This window comes from Branchiostoma belcheri, unplaced genomic scaffold, assembly GCF_001625305.1.
Source record: "Branchiostoma belcheri isolate BF01 breed outbred unplaced genomic scaffold, Haploidv18h27 scaffold31, whole genome shotgun sequence".
In the NCBI taxonomy this organism is placed as follows: domain Eukaryota; kingdom Metazoa; phylum Chordata; class Leptocardii; order Amphioxiformes; family Branchiostomatidae; genus Branchiostoma; species Branchiostoma belcheri.
Window position 1 is genome coordinate 2,018,725 of NW_017803921.1, and position 20,191 is coordinate 2,038,915.

General features: G+C 44.9%; 2 protein-coding genes and 1 pseudogene across 2 annotated transcripts; 2 read left to right on the forward strand and 1 right to left on the reverse strand.

Annotated features, from left to right (window-relative positions):
* Positions 1–17: 17 nt before the first annotated feature.
* Positions 18–6,151, forward strand: LOC109474475 (mucin-3A-like). Its single transcript, XM_019774767.1, has 3 exons — positions 18–351; positions 3,166–4,525; positions 6,088–6,151. The coding sequence occupies exons 1-3, from the start codon at positions 33–35 to the stop codon at positions 6,149–6,151; spliced, it is 1,743 nt and encodes a 580-aa protein (XP_019630326.1). The 5' UTR covers positions 18–32.
* Positions 6,152–10,029: 3,878 nt separating this feature from the next.
* On the forward strand, positions 10,030–18,898 carry LOC109474476 (mucin-2-like). Its single transcript, XM_019774768.1, has 3 exons — positions 10,030–10,245; positions 10,513–15,192; positions 17,118–18,898. Exons 1-3 carry the CDS (start codon positions 10,074–10,076, stop codon positions 18,896–18,898), a joined length of 6,633 nt encoding a protein of 2,210 aa, XP_019630327.1. The 5' UTR covers positions 10,030–10,073.
* Positions 18,899–19,163: 265 nt separating this feature from the next.
* LOC109474477 lies at positions 19,164–20,191 on the reverse strand (annotated as a pseudogene).

Consider the following 20,191-nt stretch of genomic DNA (forward strand, 5'->3'; position numbering starts at 1 on the left):
CAACCACAGGCAAAAGAACTGAAGAAACAACAATGCCTCAGTCAACATCAATAGCGACTGAAGAAACCTCGGTGATGGCAACTCTACAATCATCCACATCTCTTACAACAGAATACACATCTTTGCGAACAACTGCTCCTCCAACCACACTACTTACAACGGATGAAACAACCGCAGGTAAAACAACTGAAGAAACAACAATGCCTCTACAAACCTCGGTGGTGTCAACTCCACGGCCACAGACATCTACATCTCAAACAACACAACAGACAACTGAACAAACAACTGCCCCTCCAACCACGCTACTTACAACTGAAAAACTCACGTTTACATCCACACTTTCAACCACAGGTGGAACAACTGAAGAAACAACCATGCCTCAGTCAACAACAATAACGACTGAAGAAACAACTGCCGTGTCAACTCCAGAGTATACAACCGAGCACTCTACAGTCCCTCCAACTACACTACTTACAACCGAAGAGCTGGCAACCACATCTATACTATCAACCACAGGCAAAACAACTGAAGAAACAACCATGCTTTCACAAACCTCTGTGGTGTCAACTCCACAGACATCTACATCTCAAACAACACAATATACAACTGAACAACCAACCGCCCCTTCAACTACACTACTTACAACTGAAGAACTCACTGTTACACCGACACTACCAACCACAGGTGTAACAACTGAAGAGACAACCATGCTTCAGTCAACATCCATAACGACTGAAGAAACAACTGTCGTGTCAACTCCAGAGTATACAACCGAACAAACTACAGTTCCTCGAACTACGCTACTTACAACGGATGAGACATCAATACTATCAACCACAGGCACAGGTAAAACAACTGAAGAAACAACCACTCCCCCATTAACGACTATGACGTCTGTCGTATCAACTCAACGGGCATCTACGACTGAAACAACAGAACACGCATCAATACAAACCACTGTCCCTCCAACTACAGATGAAACAACTGCTGCATCAATACTATCCACCACAGGTATAACAACTGAAGAAACAACCATGCCTCCATCAACATCAATGATGACTGAAGAAACCTCGCTCTTTTCAACCCAACAGACATCTACACCTCAGACAACAGAAGTTACATCTGCACAAACAACTGCCTCTGAAACTACACTAGTTACAACAGAAGACGTCACCTCTGTTACATCAACTGAAGAAACAACAACGCCATATACAATGCAACAAACAACGCTCTTATCAACAGTTGAAGTAACGTCTGGGTCATCCCAGCCAAGTACACAACAGACCACTCCGCCTCCAACAACCGTCATCACAACTGAAGTAGCAACCGATACATCCCCATATGCTTCTACACCACGCACAACACAGCAAACAACGCTTTTGTTAACTACACGTGAGGCAACTGAGAAAACAACTGTGACTTTGACAACGTCTATAACGACTGAAGAAACTTCTGTTGTATCAACACGAGAGACAACAACACTTGGCACAACACAACAGACATCTGAACACACCACTGCCCCTCTAACGACAACGGTTACAACCACACCTATGACTGAGACATCACAAACACCTACCCCTCAGACAACACCACATACAAGCGAACAAACAACTGCCCCTCCTACAACGCTGCTTACAACTGAGGAAGCCTCAGTTATGCCAACAACACAGGCAGACACACCTCACACAACGCCACAAACAATGGTACTATCAACTAGGGGTGAAACATCAGGTATAACAACGTTGCCTCAAACAACCGCAACCATTTACACAACACAACAACCAACGGCAGTAACCACTGCGAAATCTACCACAGGTGGAGCAACTACAGAATCCGCAGCACCTCCAATGACGTCCGTCATAACCGAGATAACCTCGCCAACATCGGCCCAGCAGACTACCGTACCGAACATATCAACAACAGGTGGCCCAAGTACTACACCTTCAACAACGTCTATTACTACAGATGAGACATCTGTGCCGCCAACACACCGTACAACTGGACTTCTTACAACACTGCAAACAATTGAACAGAGCACAGGATCAACATCTCTTGAAACAACTTACCAGTCCACGCTACCCGAGTTAACGACAACCGACAAAACATCACTTACGCCAACAGACCAAACAACTACGGATTCCATGGTAACTGAAACTACCGTACTTCCAACAACAGTACAAACGGTATCAGCCGAACAGGGAACATCGCCCCACACAACACAACCAACAACAGCCCCGCCAACTACAAGCGATACAACAGAAGAAACAACGGCAGTTACAACGATTGAGGAGACATCCGTTGTGTCAACCCAACAGACAACTACACCTCGCCCTACACTACAAACATCAGACCAAACCACGGTCATTCATACAACTGAAGTTACAACAGAGGAGGCACCTGGTACATCCACTGCAATTCCCACTACACCTCATACAACGCTACAGACATCGGTGGTATCAACAACACATGAAATAACTGAGGAAACAACCACCATTGTAACACCTGAGGAAACATCAGTTACACAGGAAACAACTTTACCTCAGACTACACAAGATGCAACTGTCCCTCCAACATATACTACAACCGAGGTTACTGTAACGTTAACTGAAGAAACCAGTGCATTGTACACAACAAAGCAAACGACAGGACAGTCAACTACTGGTTATACGTCAATCCAACCGTCAACACAGACACTAGATCATACAACTGAACAAACAACTGCCTCCCCAACTACGTTGGTAACAACTAAAGAAGTCACTGCTACATCAACTGAAGAGACAACTATAGCCCAAACAACACAGTTAACTACAGATAAAACAACAGTGCCTAAAGCAACGTCTACAACGATTATGGACACCTCAATCGGGTCGACTCAAGTAACACTTGATACAACACCACACCCATCCCAACAAACTACCGCCCCTCCAACAACAGTATCTACAACTGAAGAAGTAACCGTGTTATCTACTTTAGAGGAAACGACGCCTCATTCTACACAACAGACAACGGTTACATCGGCTACAGGTGAAACAACCGAAGAAACAACGGTACTTCCAACAACGTCCAAAACAACAGACGTTACAACGCAACAGACAATTACAGTCCAAACAACACCGTTTACATCTGAACAAACCACGACCCCACCAACTACATCTTTTACCACAGAGGAAGTGTCTGCAACATCAACCGAAGCTTCAACATACACAAAACACACAACACAAACATCGATCCCAGTAACTACAGCTAAGACAACCGATGGAACAACGTTGCCGCCCACAACGTCTATATTTACAGAGGAAACATCGGTTTTCACAAAAACACAGGCAACTACACCTCAGACAACAGAATATACATCCGAGCAAACAACAGAACATCCAACAACTGTAATAAGTACCGAAGAAGCAACGGCTACATCAACCGAAGAGACAACCAAACCAATCACAACGCAACCAACAAGCTTCGTTTCAGCTACAGGTGTAACAACGCTGCCTCCAACTTCGTCTATATCTACTGAGGAAACATCTGTCATTACAAGCCAACAAACAGGTACATCCCAGACAACAGAATATGCATCTGAGCAAACAACGGCTCCGCCAACGACAGTCGTTAGTACTGTAGAGGCGACTGCTACACCAACGGAAGAGACAAGTATGCATCAAACAACACAACACTCTACGACTCTACCAACTTCAGAGGGCACTACTGTAACCCCAGTTACATCTTTAACCACTGACGAAACTTCAACCTTGCCAACCCAACTACCGACTACACATAGTACAACACCACAGACAAATGAACAAACCACTGTGACTCCAATAACTATGTATACGACACTGGTTACAACTGAAGATGCAACACCAGAAGTAACGACTCATCACACAACACTAGAAACAACGGTTACATCAGCCACAGATGAAACAACCAAGGAAACAACGTCTGTAACAACTGATGGTTCAACTCAGCAGCCTACAACAGTTCATACAACACCATACACAACGAAACAAACTACTGTCCCTCCAACTACACTGATAACAACAGAAGTGCCGACTCAAACTACACAAACAACGGTCCCATCAACTACAGCTAAGACAACGCTAAACCCTACAACGCCAATATCTACTAGGGAAACTTCGGCTATCACAAGTCGGCAACCTACTACATTTCAGACGACAGAAACTGAACCACCAACAGCACCACCAACAACCGTAGTTAGCACTGAGGAAGCCACTGTTACATCAACCGAATATGCAACTACGCAACCCACGACCCAACCAACAGGGACGCATCTAACAACTGAGAAAAGCTCGGCTGTGTCAACCCTACAGACTACTACACTTGATACAACACCACAATCGCCCGAATCTACCACTGTGCTATCAACTTTACTCACCTCTGAAGAGCTCACTACCGCATCAAGTACAGAGGAAACAACACAACGAAGAACATCATCGTCAACAACCAGAGAAACAACGCCTACAACAGCATCTACAGCGACTGGGGAAACCTCGGTCGTGTCAACTCAACAGTTAACACTACCTACATCTGAAGCGACCTCAGTCTCTTCAACTACCGCATCCACAGTCGATAGAACTGCTACTGTTTCAACAGAAGAGACATCTACGCCAGGCACAATCCAGCAAACAACTGTTTTATTGAAAACAACCGAGTACACAACAGTGCCGGTAACAATTGATGAAAGCTCGGTTGCATCAACTCAGGAAGCCACAACACTTAACACAACACCGCTTACCACCGAACAAACAATAACATTGCTTTCAACTGAAGAAGCCACTGGTACATTAACTTCGACACAGACATTACAAACGCCTGTTTTGTCTACTACAGGTAGAACAACAGATGGCTCAACAGTAACTATGTTGACTGAGGACACCTCGGCGGCTTCAAGCCGACAGACATCCACTCAGGAGTCAACCAGATTTACATCGGGACAGACCACTTTCCCACCAACAACGATACTTACAACTGCACCACCGTCAACCATACAAACATTAGCTACAACTGAGGAGGAAACCACTGCGAAATCCAGCACCATCGAGACAACTACACCTCTCACAACACCACGAACAACGGTGCCACCAGCAACAGATGTAACAACACAGAACGTAACGATGCCTTCAACCACGTTCATAACGACTGAGGAAACATCGCTTGTTTCAAGTCAGACGCCGGCTACACCTCAGACGACAGAATATACATCTACACAAACCACTGAACCACCAACAACACTAGTGACTATTGAGGAATCATCCGCTGTATCAACAACTCCTCACACAAGACAGCAAACAACGGTGGCGTTAAGTACAGGAGAAACCACAGCAGAAACAACGACAACGTTGGCTCCTTCGACGTCCATAATTACTGAGACAACCACACCCCAAACAACACCTAACCAGACCACACTGTTTCCTTTAACAACATCGATTACGACTGAGGATGTTTCATCAACTACGCTTCACACGCAAGCAACGGTCACATTTACTACACAGGACACGACAGTGTCTCCAACACCTTCAACAGCTACTGAGGACACTTCGATCGTATCCAGCTATCAACCAAGTACACAGCTAGCAACTGAATATACATCAAAACATACAACTGCCCCTACTGCCCCTGTGATTTCAACGGAGAAGACCACTGCTACATCGAAAGAGACTCCAACGATTTATACATCACAACAGACTGTGTTCCTATCAACTACAGGTGAAACAACAGAGGAAGCAACGTTAGGTACAACTGAGATATCCACTGCTAAATCAACTGAAGAGGCAACTACGATCTTCACAACACAGCCACCAGGTGTAACAAGTGAGGAAACAACGGTACCTCCAAAGACATCTGTAGCGACTGAGATCACGTCAATTACATCAACAAACCAGCCAACTACACCTCAGACAGCAACATACACATCTCTGCCAACTACAGCTCCGCCAACAACATTATTTACAACCGAAGAAGCCATGACAAAGTCAACCATACAGGCAACAACACCTGACACAACAGAACAAACAACGAGCACATCAGAAACCGGTGAAACATCGACACCCTCATCAACCCTCAAAACTACAGAGGAAACATCGATTACTTCAACCCAGCGGACAACTACACCCCACACAACACAGACGGCATCTGAACAAACCACTGCACAGCTAACAACTTTCGTAACAACAGAGGAAGCTATTGCCACATCAACGGAATCACCATTCACATCTCAAGAAACAGAGATTCCGTCAACTATAGGCCAAACAACAAAAGAAACACCTCTGTATTCTACACAACAGACCGCATCATCTTACAAAGCTCAACAGACAACTGACGTATCTACTACAGGTGTAACAACACCCCCTACAACTACGTCTCTAACAACCGAGACAACACCAGCAGTATCAACACAACAGACAACTGTACCTCAAACCACAGTTGATAAAACCGATGTCACTTCCAATGGAACAACTGAATACAAAACAGAACCTGCAACAACGTTCATTACAACAGAGGAAATATCACAAAGGACAACTTTGCCTCCTACAACAGTGCACACTACAGACAGCACAACAGAACAGACACGCTTAGAGACAACGGTTCCTACAACTGCACATACGTCACCAACAACGGCAGTCACAGCCACCGCTATTATAAGTACAGGTGCAGCTACAGAGACCACGGCACGTACGAAAACTACTACCGGTGCTTTCACTTCCCAACAAACAACACCTTTACAAACTGCAACATCTGCACAGACCACCGTTTCTACTAGCACGGAGCCAACTACCTTGCTGACAACTACAGATTCTGAAGAAAGCACATCTATTTTAAGCACCGGGTTTACCACAGAAGAAATTGGTACTGTTTCAACAGCACAGTCTACTGTCCATTCTACCGTTGCTGCTAGCACAGGTTTCTCCACGGATGATAAAACTACGTCAGTTGTAACATTAGGCACAGCTGAAACAACTACAATTGTTCCTATTACAGATATCACCAGCGTGGGGACAACAGCCTCTATAAGTACATCTAAAGTAACCACAGTGATACCATCGACACGAGAAACAACTAAAGAAATGACCGCTGTAACTACCACAGAAATCACAGCGCCATCTACAACGCTAGAAACAACTGAAGGAATAACCCCTGTAACTAGCACAGAAATTACAGCGCTTCCAACAACACCAGGAACAACTGAAGACAAAACAGTTGTAACTATCACAGATATCACTGCTAAAGGAACAACATCGTCTCCAACTACAACAGAAACAACTGAAGACAGAACAGTTGTAACTAGCACAGGGGTCACTTCTAAAGAAACATCACCTATTACAACCCAAGGGACAACTGTAGAAATGACCGTAGCAACTAGCACAGACATCACACAGCCTTCAACTAGACCGGGGACAACTGAAGAAATGACCGTTGTAAGTAGCACAGAAATAACAGAGCCTCAAACTACACCATTGACAACAGAAGAAAGAACCGTTGTAACTAGCACAGAAATAACAGAGCCTCCAACTACACCAGGGACAACTACAGAAATGACCGTAGCAACTAGCACAGAAATAACAGAGCCTCCAACTACACCAGGGACAACAGAAGATAGAACCGTTGTAACAAGCACAGAAATAACAGAACCTATAACTACACCGGGGACAACTGAAGAAATGACCGTGGTAACTAGCACAGAAATAACAGAGCCTCCAACTACACCAGGGCCAACAGAAGAAAGAACCGTTGTAACTAGCACAGAAATAACAGAGCCTCCAACTACACCAGGGACAACTACAGAAATGACCGTAGCAACTAGCACAGAAATAACAGAGCCTCCAACTACACAAGTGACAACAGAAGACAGGACCGTTGTAACTAGCACAGAAATAACAGAGCCTCCAACTACACCAGGGACAACCGAAGAAAGAACCGCTGTAACTAGCATAAAAATTACAGAGCAACTAACTACACCAGGGACAACCGAAGAAAGAACCGCTGTAACTAGCACAAAAATTACAGCGCTTCCAACAACCCCAGGTACAACTGAAGACAGAACAGTTGTAACTATCACAGAGATCACCTCTGAAGGAACAACATCGCCTCCAACTACACCAGGTACAACCAAAGAAAGAACAGTTGTAACTGGCACAGAGGTCACTTCGAAAGAAACAACAACACCTATTACAACCCCAGGGACAACTGTAGAAATGACTGTAGCAACTAGCACAGACATCACACAGCCTTCAACTACACCAGGGACAACTGAAGAAATGACCGTGGTAACTAGCACAGAAATAACAGAGCCTCCAACTACACCAGGGACAACAGAAGACAGGACCGTTGTAACTAGCACAGAAATAACAGAGCCTCCAACTACACCAGGGACAACAGAAGACAGGACCGTCGTAACTAGCACAGAAATAACAGAGCCTCCAACTACAACAGGGACAACAAAAGACAGGACCGTCGTGTCTAGCACAGAAATAACAGAGCCTCCAACTACACCAGGGACAACAGAAGACAGGACCGTTGTAACTAGCACAGAAATAACAGAGCCTCCAACTACACCAGGGACAACAGAAGATAGAACAGTTGTAACTAGCACAGAAATAACACAGCCTCCAACTACACCAGGAACAACTGCAAAAATGACCGTGGTAACTAGCACAGAAATAACAGAGCCTCCAACAACACCAGGAACAACAGAAGATAGAACCGTTGTAACTAGCACAGAAATAACAGAGCCTCCAACTACACCAGGGACAACTAAAGAAATGACCGTGGTAACTAGCACAGAAATAACAGAGCCTCCAACTACACCAGGGACAACAGAAGAAATGACCGTTGTAACTAGCAAAGAAATAACAGAGCCTCCAACTACACCAGGGACAACAAAAGATAGAACCTTTGTAGCTAGCACAGAAATAACAGAGCCTCCAACTACACCAGGAACAACAGAAGAAATGACCGTTGTAACTAGCACAGAAGTAACAGAGCCTCCAACTACCCCAGGGGCAACTGCAGAAATGACCGTTGTAACTAGCACAGAAATAACAGAGCCTCCAACAAGACCAGGGACAACTGCAAAAATGACCGGTGTAACTAGCACAGAAATAACAGAGCCTCCAACTACACCAGGGACAACAGAAGACAGGACCGTTGTAACTAGTACAGAAATAACAGAGCAACCAACTACACCAGGGACAACTGAAGAAATGACCGTGGTAACTAGCACAGAAATAACAGAGCCTCCAACTACACCAGGGACAACAGAAGAAATGACCGTTGTAACTAGCAAAGAAATAACAGAGCCTCCAACTACACCAGGGACAACAGAAGAAATGACCGTTGTAACTAGCACAGAAATAACAGAGCAACCAACTACACCAGGGACAACTGAAAAAAGAACCGTTGTAACTAGCACAGACGCTTCACAGTCTCCAACTACACCAGGGACAACTGCAGAGATGACCGTTGTAACTAGCACAGAAATAACAGAGCCACCAACTACACCAGGGACACCAGGGACAACAGAAGACAGAACAGTTGTAACTAGAACAGAAATAACAGAGCCTCAAACTACGCCAGGGACAACAGAAGACAGAACCGTTGTAACTAGCACAGAAATATCAGAGCCTCCAACTACACCAGGGACAACCGAAGAAAGAACCGCTGTAACTAGCACAGAAATTACAGCGCTTCCTACAACACCAGGTACAACTGAAGACGGAACAGTTGTAACTAGCACAGAGATCACTTCTGAAGGAACAACATCACCTCCAACTACACCAGGTACAACCGAACAAAGAACAGTTGGTACTAGCACAGAGGTCACTTCTAAAGAAACAACAACACCTATTACAACCTCAGGGACAACTGTAGAAATGACCGTAGCAACTAGCACAGACATCATACTGCCTTCAACTACACCGGGAACAACTGAAGAAATGACCGCTGTCACTAGCACAGAAATATCAGAGCCTCCAACTACACCAGGGACAACAGAAGACAGGACCGTTGTAACTAGCACAGACACTTCACAGTCTCCAACTACACCAGGGACAACTGCAGAAATGACCGTTGTAACTAGCACAGAAATAACAGGGCCTCCAACTACACCAGAGACAACTGCAGAAATGACCGTTGTAACTAGAACAGAAATAACAGAGCCTCCAACTACACCAGGGACAACAGGAGACAGGACTGTTGTAACTACCACAGAAATAACAGAGCCTCCAACTACACCAGGGACAACCGAGGAAAAAACCGTTGTAACTAGCACAGAAATCACAGCGCCTTCTACAACACCAGGTACAACTGAAGACAGAACCGTTGTAACTAGCACAGAAATTACCTCCGAAGTAACAACATCACCTTCAGCAACACCGGAGACAACTGCAGAAATGACCGTTGTAACTAGCACAGAAATATCAGAGCAACCAACTACATCAGGGACAACTGAAGAAAGAACCATTGTAACTAGCACAGACGCTTCACAGTCTCCAACTACACCAGGGACAACTGCAGAAATGACCGTTGTAACTAGCACAGAAATAACAGAGCCTCCAACTACACCAGGGACAACCGAAGAAAGTACCGTTGTAACTAGAGCCACAACTCCAGCAACACCAGAAACTACTGAGGAAAGGACCGTTCTAACACGTACAGGAGCCACTACCGAGGTAACCACAACAGCAACACCAGACACTACCGAGGAAGGAACCGTTGTAACAAGTACAGGGGTCAATGTGGAGGGCACCACACCAACTCCAGCAACTCCGCAATCTACTGAAGAAAGAACTGTGGTGACAAGTACAAAGATCACAGCGGTGGGGACCACAACTTTCCTAGCGACTCCGCAGACTACTGAAGACGTGACTGTTGTGAAAGCTACGGGGGTGACTACTGAGGAGTCCACTAGAACTCCAGCAACACCACAAACTACTGAGGAAAGAACCTTGGTGACAAATACAGTTATAACTACCACAAAAACTCCAGTAACATCACAGACAACTGAAGAAATAACTACTATAACAAGTGCAGACATCACTACAGAAGGGACCGACACACCTTCAGCAACACCTAAGACAACTGAAGAAATGACAGCTGTAACTAGCACGAAGGGGGCCGCAACAACTCTAGCAACACCACAAACTACTGCAGAAAGAACTGTAGTGACAAGTACAGAAGTTACAGCGGTGGTGACCACAACTCCCCTAGAAACTCCGCAGACTACTGAGGATGTGACTTTTGTGATAGCTACGGGTGTGACTACTGAAGGAATCACAACTCCAGGAACACCGCAAACTACTGAGGAAAGAACCGTTGTAACAAGTACAGGGGTCACTACTGAAGAAACCACAACACCGGCAACACCACAAACTACTGAGGAAAGAACAGTTGTAACAAGTACTGGGCTCACTCCCGAAGAATTCACAACAACTCCAGCAACATTGCAAACTACTGACGAAAGAACCGTTGTAACAAATACAGAAATCACAGAGCCTCCAACTACACCAGGTACAACTGCGGAAAGGACCGTTGTAACAAATACAGAAATCACAGAGCCTCCAACAACACCAGGTACAACTGAGGAAAGGACCGTTGTAACTAGCACAGAAGTTACGGCGCCTCCAACTACACCAGGGACAACTAAAGACATGACCGTTGTAACTAGTACAGAAATCACGGCGCCCCCTACAACACCAGAGACAACTGAAGGCAGGACCGTTGTAACTAGGACAGAAATAACAGATCGTCCAACTACACCTGGGACAACTGAAGAAATGACAGGTGTAACTAGCACAGAGATTACACCGGCTCCAACTACACCAAGTACAACAGAAGAAAGAACCGTTGTAACTATAACCACAACGCCAGGAACTACTGAAGAAACTGTAGTGACAAGTACAGGGGTTACAGCGGTTGGGACCACAACGCCCTCAGCAACTCTGCAGACTACTGAAGATGCGACTGTTGTGACAGCTACGGGGGTGACTACTGAAGAGGCCACAACGACTCCAGCAACACCACAAACTACCGAGGAAAGAGACTATGTTACAAGTACAGGGGTCACTACCGAAGGAATCACAGCAACACCAGCAACATCGCAAACTACTGACGAAAGAACTGCTGTGACAAGCACAGGGGTTACAGCGGTTGGGACCACAACGCCCCCAGCTACTTCACAGACTACTGAAGATGTGACTGTTGTAACAGCTACGGTGGTGACTACTGAAGAGGCGACAATGACTCCGGCAACACCGCAAACTACCGAGGAAAGAACCATTGTAACAATTACAGGGGTCACTACAGAAGGAGTTACAACAACACCAGCAACGTCGCAAACTACTGACGAAAGAACTTTAGTGACAAGTACAGGGGTTACAGCGGTGGGGACTAGAACACCACCAGCAACTTCTCAAACTACTGAGAATGTGACTGTTGTAACAGCTACGGTGGTGACTACTGAAGAGGCCACCACAACGCCAGCAACACCACAAACTACTGAGGAAAGAACCGCTGTAACCAGTACAGAGGTCACTACAGAAGGAATTACAACAACTCCAACAACACCGCAAACTACTGATGAAAGAACTTTAGTGACAAGCACAGGGGTTACAGCGATAGGGACCACAACACGACCAGCAACTTCTCAGACTACTGAAGATGTAACTGTTGTAACAGCTACAGTGGTGACTACTGAAGAGGCCACCACAACTCCCGCAACACCTCAAACTACGGAGGAAAGAACTGTAGTAACATTAACAGAGATTACAGCGGCAGGGACCACAACACCACCAGGGACCACAGCAACTCTGCAGACTACTGAAGATGTTACTGGTGCAACAGCTACAGCTACTAAAGAGGCCAAAACAGCTCCAGCCACCGCGCAAACTACCGAGGAGAGAACCGCTGTAACAACTACAGAGGTCACTAAGGAGGGGACCACAACTCCAGCAACACCGCAAACTACTGAAGAAATAACTGTTGTCACAAGTACAGGGGTTACAGCGATTGGGACCACAACACCCCCAACAGCCCCACAGACTACTGAGGATGTGACTGTTGTAACAGCTACGGGGGTGACTACTGAAGAGGCCACAATGACTCCGGCAACACCGCAAACTACTGAGGAAAGAACCTTGGTGACTGGGACAGTGATACTTACCACAACAACTCCAGTAACATCCCAGACGACTGAAGGAAAAGGTACTGTCACGAGTCCAGAGATCACTACAGGCGTGACAGTTGTAACTAGTACAGAAGCCACTGCAGAAATGACAACAACGCCTTCAGCAACACAAACTACCGAAGAAAGGACCGTTGTGACGCGTACAGACGTCTCTACTGAAGGGACTACAACACCTTCAGCAACCCCAAAGACGACTGAAGAAGTAACAGTTGTAACTAACACAGGGCTCACCACGGCAGGGATTACAACACCTTCAACAACACCAAAGACAACTGAAGAAAGAACCGTTGTATCTAATACAGGGATCACTACAGAAGGGAGTACAACCCCTTCAGCAACACCAAAGACGACTGAAGAAGTAACAGTTGCAACTACTACAGGGATCACTACAGACGTAACTGCAACACCTGCAAAAACACCAAAGACGACTGAAGAAGTGACAGTTATAACTAATACAGGGGTCACTACGGAAGGGACTACAGCACCGTCAACAACACCAAAGACGACTGAAGAAGTAACAGTTGTAACTAATACAGCGATTACTACAGAAGATACTACAACACCTTCAACAACACCGAGGACGACTGAAGAAGTAACAGTTGTAACTAATACAGGGATCACTACAGAAGGAACTGCAACATCTTCAACAACACCAATGACGACTGAAGAAAGAACCCTTGTGACTCGTACAGACGTCTCTACTGAAGGGACTAGAACACCTTCAGCAACACCAAAGACGACTGAAGAAATAACAGCTGTAGCTAATACAGGGGTCACTACAGAAGGTACTACAGCACCGTCAACAACACCAAAGACGACTGAAGAAGTAACAGTTGTAACTAATACCGGGGTCACTACAGAAGGGACTACAACACTTTCAGCAACACCAAAGACGACTGAAGAAGTAACAGTTGTAACCAATACAGGGGTCACTACAGAAGGGACTACAACACCTTTAACAACACCAAAGACGACTGAAGAAGTAACAGTTGTAACCAATACAGGGGTCACTACAGAAGGGACTACAACACCTTCAACAACCCCAAAGACGACTGAAGAAATAACAGTTGTAACTAATACTGGGGTCACTACAGAAGGAACTGCAACATCTTCAACAACACCGAGGACGACCGAAGAAAGAACCCTTGTGACTCGTACAGACGTCTCTACTGAAGGGACTACAACACCTTCAGCAACACCTTCAGCAACACCAAAGACCACTGAAGAAATAACAGTTGTAACCAATACAGGGGTCAGTACTGAAGGGACTACAACACCTTTAACAACACCAAAGACGACTGAAGAAGTAACAGTTGTAACCAATACAGGGGTCACTACAGAAGGGACTACAACACCTTCAGCAACACCAAAGACGACTGAAGAAGTAACAGTTGTAACTAATACCGGGATCACTACGGAAGATACTACAACACCTCCAACAACACCGAGGACGACTGAAGAAAGAACCGCTGTGACGCGTACAGACATCTCTACTGAAGGGACTAGAACACCTTCAACAACCCCAAAGACGACTGAAGAAATAACAGTTGTAACTAATACAGGGGTCACTACAGAAGGGACTATAACGTCAGTAACACCACGAACTACTGAAGGAAGGACCATAGTGACAAGCACTGATGTCGCTACTCAAGGGACCACAACTACTTCAGTAACACCACAGACAACTGAAGAAAGAACCATTGTGACAAGCACTGATGTCGCTACTAAAAAGTCCACAACACTAACAGCAACACAGACTACTGAAGGAAGAACCGTAGTGACTAATACAGACGTCACTACGGAAGGGACCACAACTTCAGCAACACCACGAACTACTGAAGAAACAACCATAGTGACAAGTACTGATGTCGCTAATAACGGGACCACAACTCCTTCAGCAACAGAAACTACTGAGGGAGGAACAGTGGTCATCACAACCGGAGTCACTACCGAAGGAACAGGAATGACACCTGGCACAACATCCTCTACACCTCCAGGTACATTTCTTTGTAATTCTGTAAAATATATACACATATTATGTTTAATAGGGCCGTTGTCGAAATCTTGTGTTTCTAAGATAAGTAGTTACTTTTAGGTAGTATACAACACCATGTCGGACCATGTTGACCCAACCTTAAATGGCTATAAAACCACTGACGAAAATCCGTTGGCAGTCTTTGTCGTCTGCTAGAAACAAAATGGCGACCTTCTGTGACGTCACTTCCGGTCCCGTGATTTGATAAAAATCATCCTTTACTTCATTATCAGATATTCACAAAGCATTTGGACGCAGTAAAAGTCTGTTCAGAAAAAATCGTTTGTTACAAGGGGAGCATCAAACCTATCAAATTATGAGTCGATAAAGACCAGTGCACAAATTGATGAAGTCACAGAATTTCAATATATCGTTACATCTACATTTGACATGTCATGATACAAATTGGGTGAATAATGATCCCGTTCAAGTGTTTCTCCTTTTAAGTATCCTTAGTTCAAATACAATGCATTGTATTCTACGTTACATATAAAATATTCATGTGGGGCATAATGGCTATTTCATTAATGGCAGGTCTAACGTGCAGCATCTCCATAAATCTGGACATTGCCATATCAACCGTTTTTGATATTGTCAGTGTGTTAAGTAGTGTTTCTATTGAAGCCGCTGGCATTCATCATCAAACCTCACCTCATCATCAAAGGGAACTTCAAATATACGACGAAACTTTTTACTTCATTGTCAAATTACATGACAGCCCAAGTTAATTGTATATAAAAGTATCATCAAAGTATGCTTCAAATGTAGTATTGACTTGTTTCATTACAGGCAACATCCATGTTCAATACAGACTAATACATTCCAAAATCTGCAGTCAGTTCCGCTTATTATGATCACACAAGTGCGCACGAAAAACGCCATCATTATTTTACCCAATGCCTTGCAGTCTGCGTCATTCTTTCATCTTGACACGTGCATTGAAACCACAAGTAGTTACGCTTTTATTCTTTTCTGACGTCCCGATAATTCATGCACGACGACGCTATTCAGTCAGGTCCTGTATACAGAAAAAGGAACTGTGTAAGAGTGACTCGTCGCTATCTGGGAGTGTATGCAAAAATCTGGATAGCTTGAGCATGGAGCTACATAGTTTTGGCATTGCTGGAGGATTGATAATCATTCAGCAGTCGCTGTGATTGATTTTAAGAAGGGAACGCGTGTCACAGTGGCAGACAATGTGTGTGTTACGGATACCAGTCATGGCATTCGTAGTCAGTGTTCTTGTAGGGGCGTCGCTTGGTAAGTAGATGGTACTGGTTTAGTCCAGATACTTTTACAAAATTCTTAAGAGTATTACTTCATACTGTCGTAGTGGGTTTTACATACGCTATGTTTTTATTGCGGCGTTGGCAGAGATTGTAATATTTGTATACATTCTTTGAATTTAAACATCTTAGCAATTGCTGTCAGAATAATTGTTTGCAATTGTACAAAATATTATGTTACTAAAATTTCGCTAAATTTCTTGAAAGGTACGGTTAGTGCAGAACAATGCCGTACAACTAGCCTACTTTATCATAGACTATAAAATGTAATCATTGGTTTTCTTTAATTGTTACTGCTTGTGTCGTCCTTATTAGGGTTATGAATAATGAAAAGTGGTGTCATTAATTGTACCAGTCTGTGTCATGTCAGTACAATGCAACATTGATTTCGCTTGGCATCACGAAACAATGCCAATATGCTCTGGTTTTAAAAAAGTCCATGACTGTGCTCCATCCACACTTTACACCTATTTCTTCTGGGTGTGTTTCAAACCTTACAGTCTGGTCTCAGGGATGACATCTTGAAAAGGTGACCATCACCTGTTATGTCAATACATGTGGTAAATCGTGATAAATGAATAGATCCATCTTATTGTTTCAGGGCAAACAACACCACAACCAAGTGGCCCAAGTTCTGTTCAAACCACTAAAAAGTCCACTACGACAGGAACGCGCTTCTCGGATACTACAGTTGAAATTATCACAACCAAAACTACAGAACCACAGACTTCTATTGTCGTGGCTACTTCTGACGTGGTTGTGTCTACCGAAGACATGACTACAGCCACGCCGTTAACCTCTAAGACAACAGATGCTGGCTCATCGGTGGCTACCATGTCAAAGCAAACAACATCAGCGGCAAAAACAGATACAACATCAGTCAGTCCAGCTACAGAAATACTGACGTCTGCCGTATCTACGCTAGTTTCCATAGAATCGACAGTCACAGCTACATCAGGAAATACTACAGCTGCAACAAAGTCACAAACTACGCCTGAGCCGAAAACAGACCAGACGATGAAAACAACAACGCCCTCCGTCACAACGGGCCCAGAAGTGACAGAGACTTCGAAAATCACAACCCCTGAGGCACATACGATGATTTCAACAGATGTGGTAACACAGGGGTCTACCGAAGCGATGTCTACACAGAAAGTAACGACTGCAGCAAAGGCATCTGTTACAACAACCACTGGGAAGCCTTCTGTCTTTACAACGGCATCGGTAGAAGCAACAACATATGAACAAACCACAACAGAAGTCAGGAACGTATCGACTGCTAATGCTACAACACTCCCGTCTACAGAGAGTAGAACAATGTCTTCAGCCAGGCCTGGGTCCTCCACAACGAATGTACGACCATCAGAATCAACAGCGGTATCTTCATTGACACCAACAACACCAAAGTCGTTGATAACTACAGATGGTCCTGATTTATCAACACAGGCACCTGTCACGTTCCTTTCCACTGAGATAGCAGCAACCACCGTCTTGGAAACAACACAGAACACATCATTCAGTGCAACAAAAGCATCTACGGCATCGCTGAGCCCAAATACAACAATTTACATCGCGACGACAGGTTCTACAACGCTTCGATCAAGCAATGCAACGGTTACACCACATACACAAATGTCTACGACAAATGTTTCCTCACCAGTGTCAGCATCATCGTCACCAGGTACAACCACCCAGGCAGCGTTTGTGACAACGGTACTGGACACTACAGAAACGGTACTAGACACTACAGAAACTGTTCCGCCAAGTACAAGTTCCGTAGCAACCCCTCAGTCACCTACACCAACTACCGGAAAGAAAACACTTAGCACTGCGTCAGCGAGGTCGTCAACGTTTACAAATACATTAACCAAGACCAAAGGGTCCACATCGGTGATGGCTTCAGAAATGACAACTACAAAGGAACCGTTCTTGCAAACATCTGCTGAAGGCACAACAGCAATATTATCTACGGAAACAGCAGGAACGATTCTATCCACGTTGCAGCAGGGTGTGAATAAATCCACAGTAGCAACGACAGCTACGAGAATGACAACACCTAAACCAACGTTGACCTCTACGTTGGCTCCATTAACACTGCAGACAACAGAGATGGCTACGGCTTACACCACGATAGTACCCGTGGAAACGTCCGAAGTATCTGCAGCAACAACAGCAACGCAGACAACACCTGCGAGGAAGACAGTTTCAACCTCCCCAACGCTGCTGTCTACAAGAAGTGCAGCAACAACACCCACTTCGCCAACGATTACATCGTCAACACCTTTGGGTTCATCATCAAGTCAAGCATCAACTGATGGTGTAACGTCAACCCCCTTGGCAAAGGTGAGTTCAACCAATATTACAACAACGCTGCATATGTGACAATTTCCAGGTAGAATAGTACATATCACTAATTCAATCCATCCCATTAGGCTCTTATCTCATTCCATTGTATTGCATCTCACCAAGTTATGTATGACCTCTTAGATTTCTATATGGCACCAATTTCTACATATTCTAACAGAAGAAATCTGTGACATCCAGATTTACATGACTGTATTCCTTCCCTTCAAACATACATTGTAACCACTGACCCTCCACCCCAGACACCCACAGCGTCGCCTCCATCACCATCTACCGAGACACTTCAGTCCTCGGGAACGACAGGTACAAGTACGCTCCTTTCCTCATTTTTCACCACGCAACCATTTTCTGGGTCTGCGTCTGTGTCCACTGCAACCTCTACTGGTCGGACAGGAACACCTGCAAAGTACACAACGCAACCAACTGTCTCAAAGATATCTACAGAAAGCCCCAGTACATCCGGTAGTAGAACGCATAGCGTAGCGACGCAAAGTTCTACCAAAGTTTCATCAACCTCTGCTTCACGGTTAACATCGACGGACGCCATTAGTTCGAGTTTGTCACCATCAACTACGCAAGAGACGATTGCTCGAACAACAGACAGAACAACTGATCTAAGTACAGTCGTCTCAACCATTGTTGATGACACTACGGAGGTCGGGGTCTCTAGTCCCACATCCATGACATCCACATTCAGCCAAACGAAAGGCACGGGGTTTGTATCAACCTCAGAAAATACAAAAACTATATCCTCTACTCCATACACTAGCACTCCCCTTGACCAATCAAGTTTGACACCAAGAACAGGTACGGCAACATCAGGCTTAACTTCGGCCCAGCAGTCTACTCAAGGAGTGTCTTCCACACGGTCTCCCGTTACTGTCATTTCAACCGTTTCTTCCACCACATCTGAAGAAACATCACATGGGAACACAACAGGCGTGTTAACGAAGAGGACCCAGGCACACTCAAGTACTGTCTCTCAACCACTGCAGACAAAATCAACAACTCCGACGTCCCAGGCTGTAACAACAGCGGACCAAACATCGAATCTAAGTACAGTTGTTTCCACAGTCGTTACTGATACCACGGAAGAATCGGTATCTGGTACCACATCCAAAGCATCCACCATGTTCGCCCGAACAAAAGGCACAGGGTTGGTATCAACCTCGGAGGATACTAAAACTGTATCTGTGTTCTCAACTATGACACCCAAGTCTGTCGTGTCAGGTGGAACATCTAGCACAGGTATGTCAACACCACCAATAACTTCATCCCAACAACGCACTGACGGAGCGTCTTTTCCGCCAT

Coding starts and splice junctions, on each gene's coding strand:
- LOC109474476 (XM_019774768.1), top strand. CDS start 10,074: ATGACCGTTGTAACTAGCACAGAAATAACAGGGCCTCCAACTACACCA. Junction 10,246..10,512: donor AACAGAGCCTCCAACTACAC/CAGGGACAACCG, acceptor CTCCAACTACAC/CAGGGACAACTGCAGAAATG. Junction 15,193..17,117: donor AACATCCTCTACACCTCCAG/GTACATTTCTTT, acceptor TTATTGTTTCAG/GGCAAACAACACCACAACCA.
- LOC109474475 (XM_019774767.1), top strand. CDS start 33: ATGCCTCAGTCAACATCAATAGCGACTGAAGAAACCTCGGTGATGGCA. Junction 352..3,165: donor ATCCACACTTTCAACCACAG/GTGGAACAACTG, acceptor CTTTTACCACAG/AGGAAGTGTCTGCAACATCA. Junction 4,526..6,087: donor TCGGTCGTGTCAACTCAACA/GTTAACACTACC, acceptor TCAAAACTACAG/AGGAAACATCGATTACTTCA.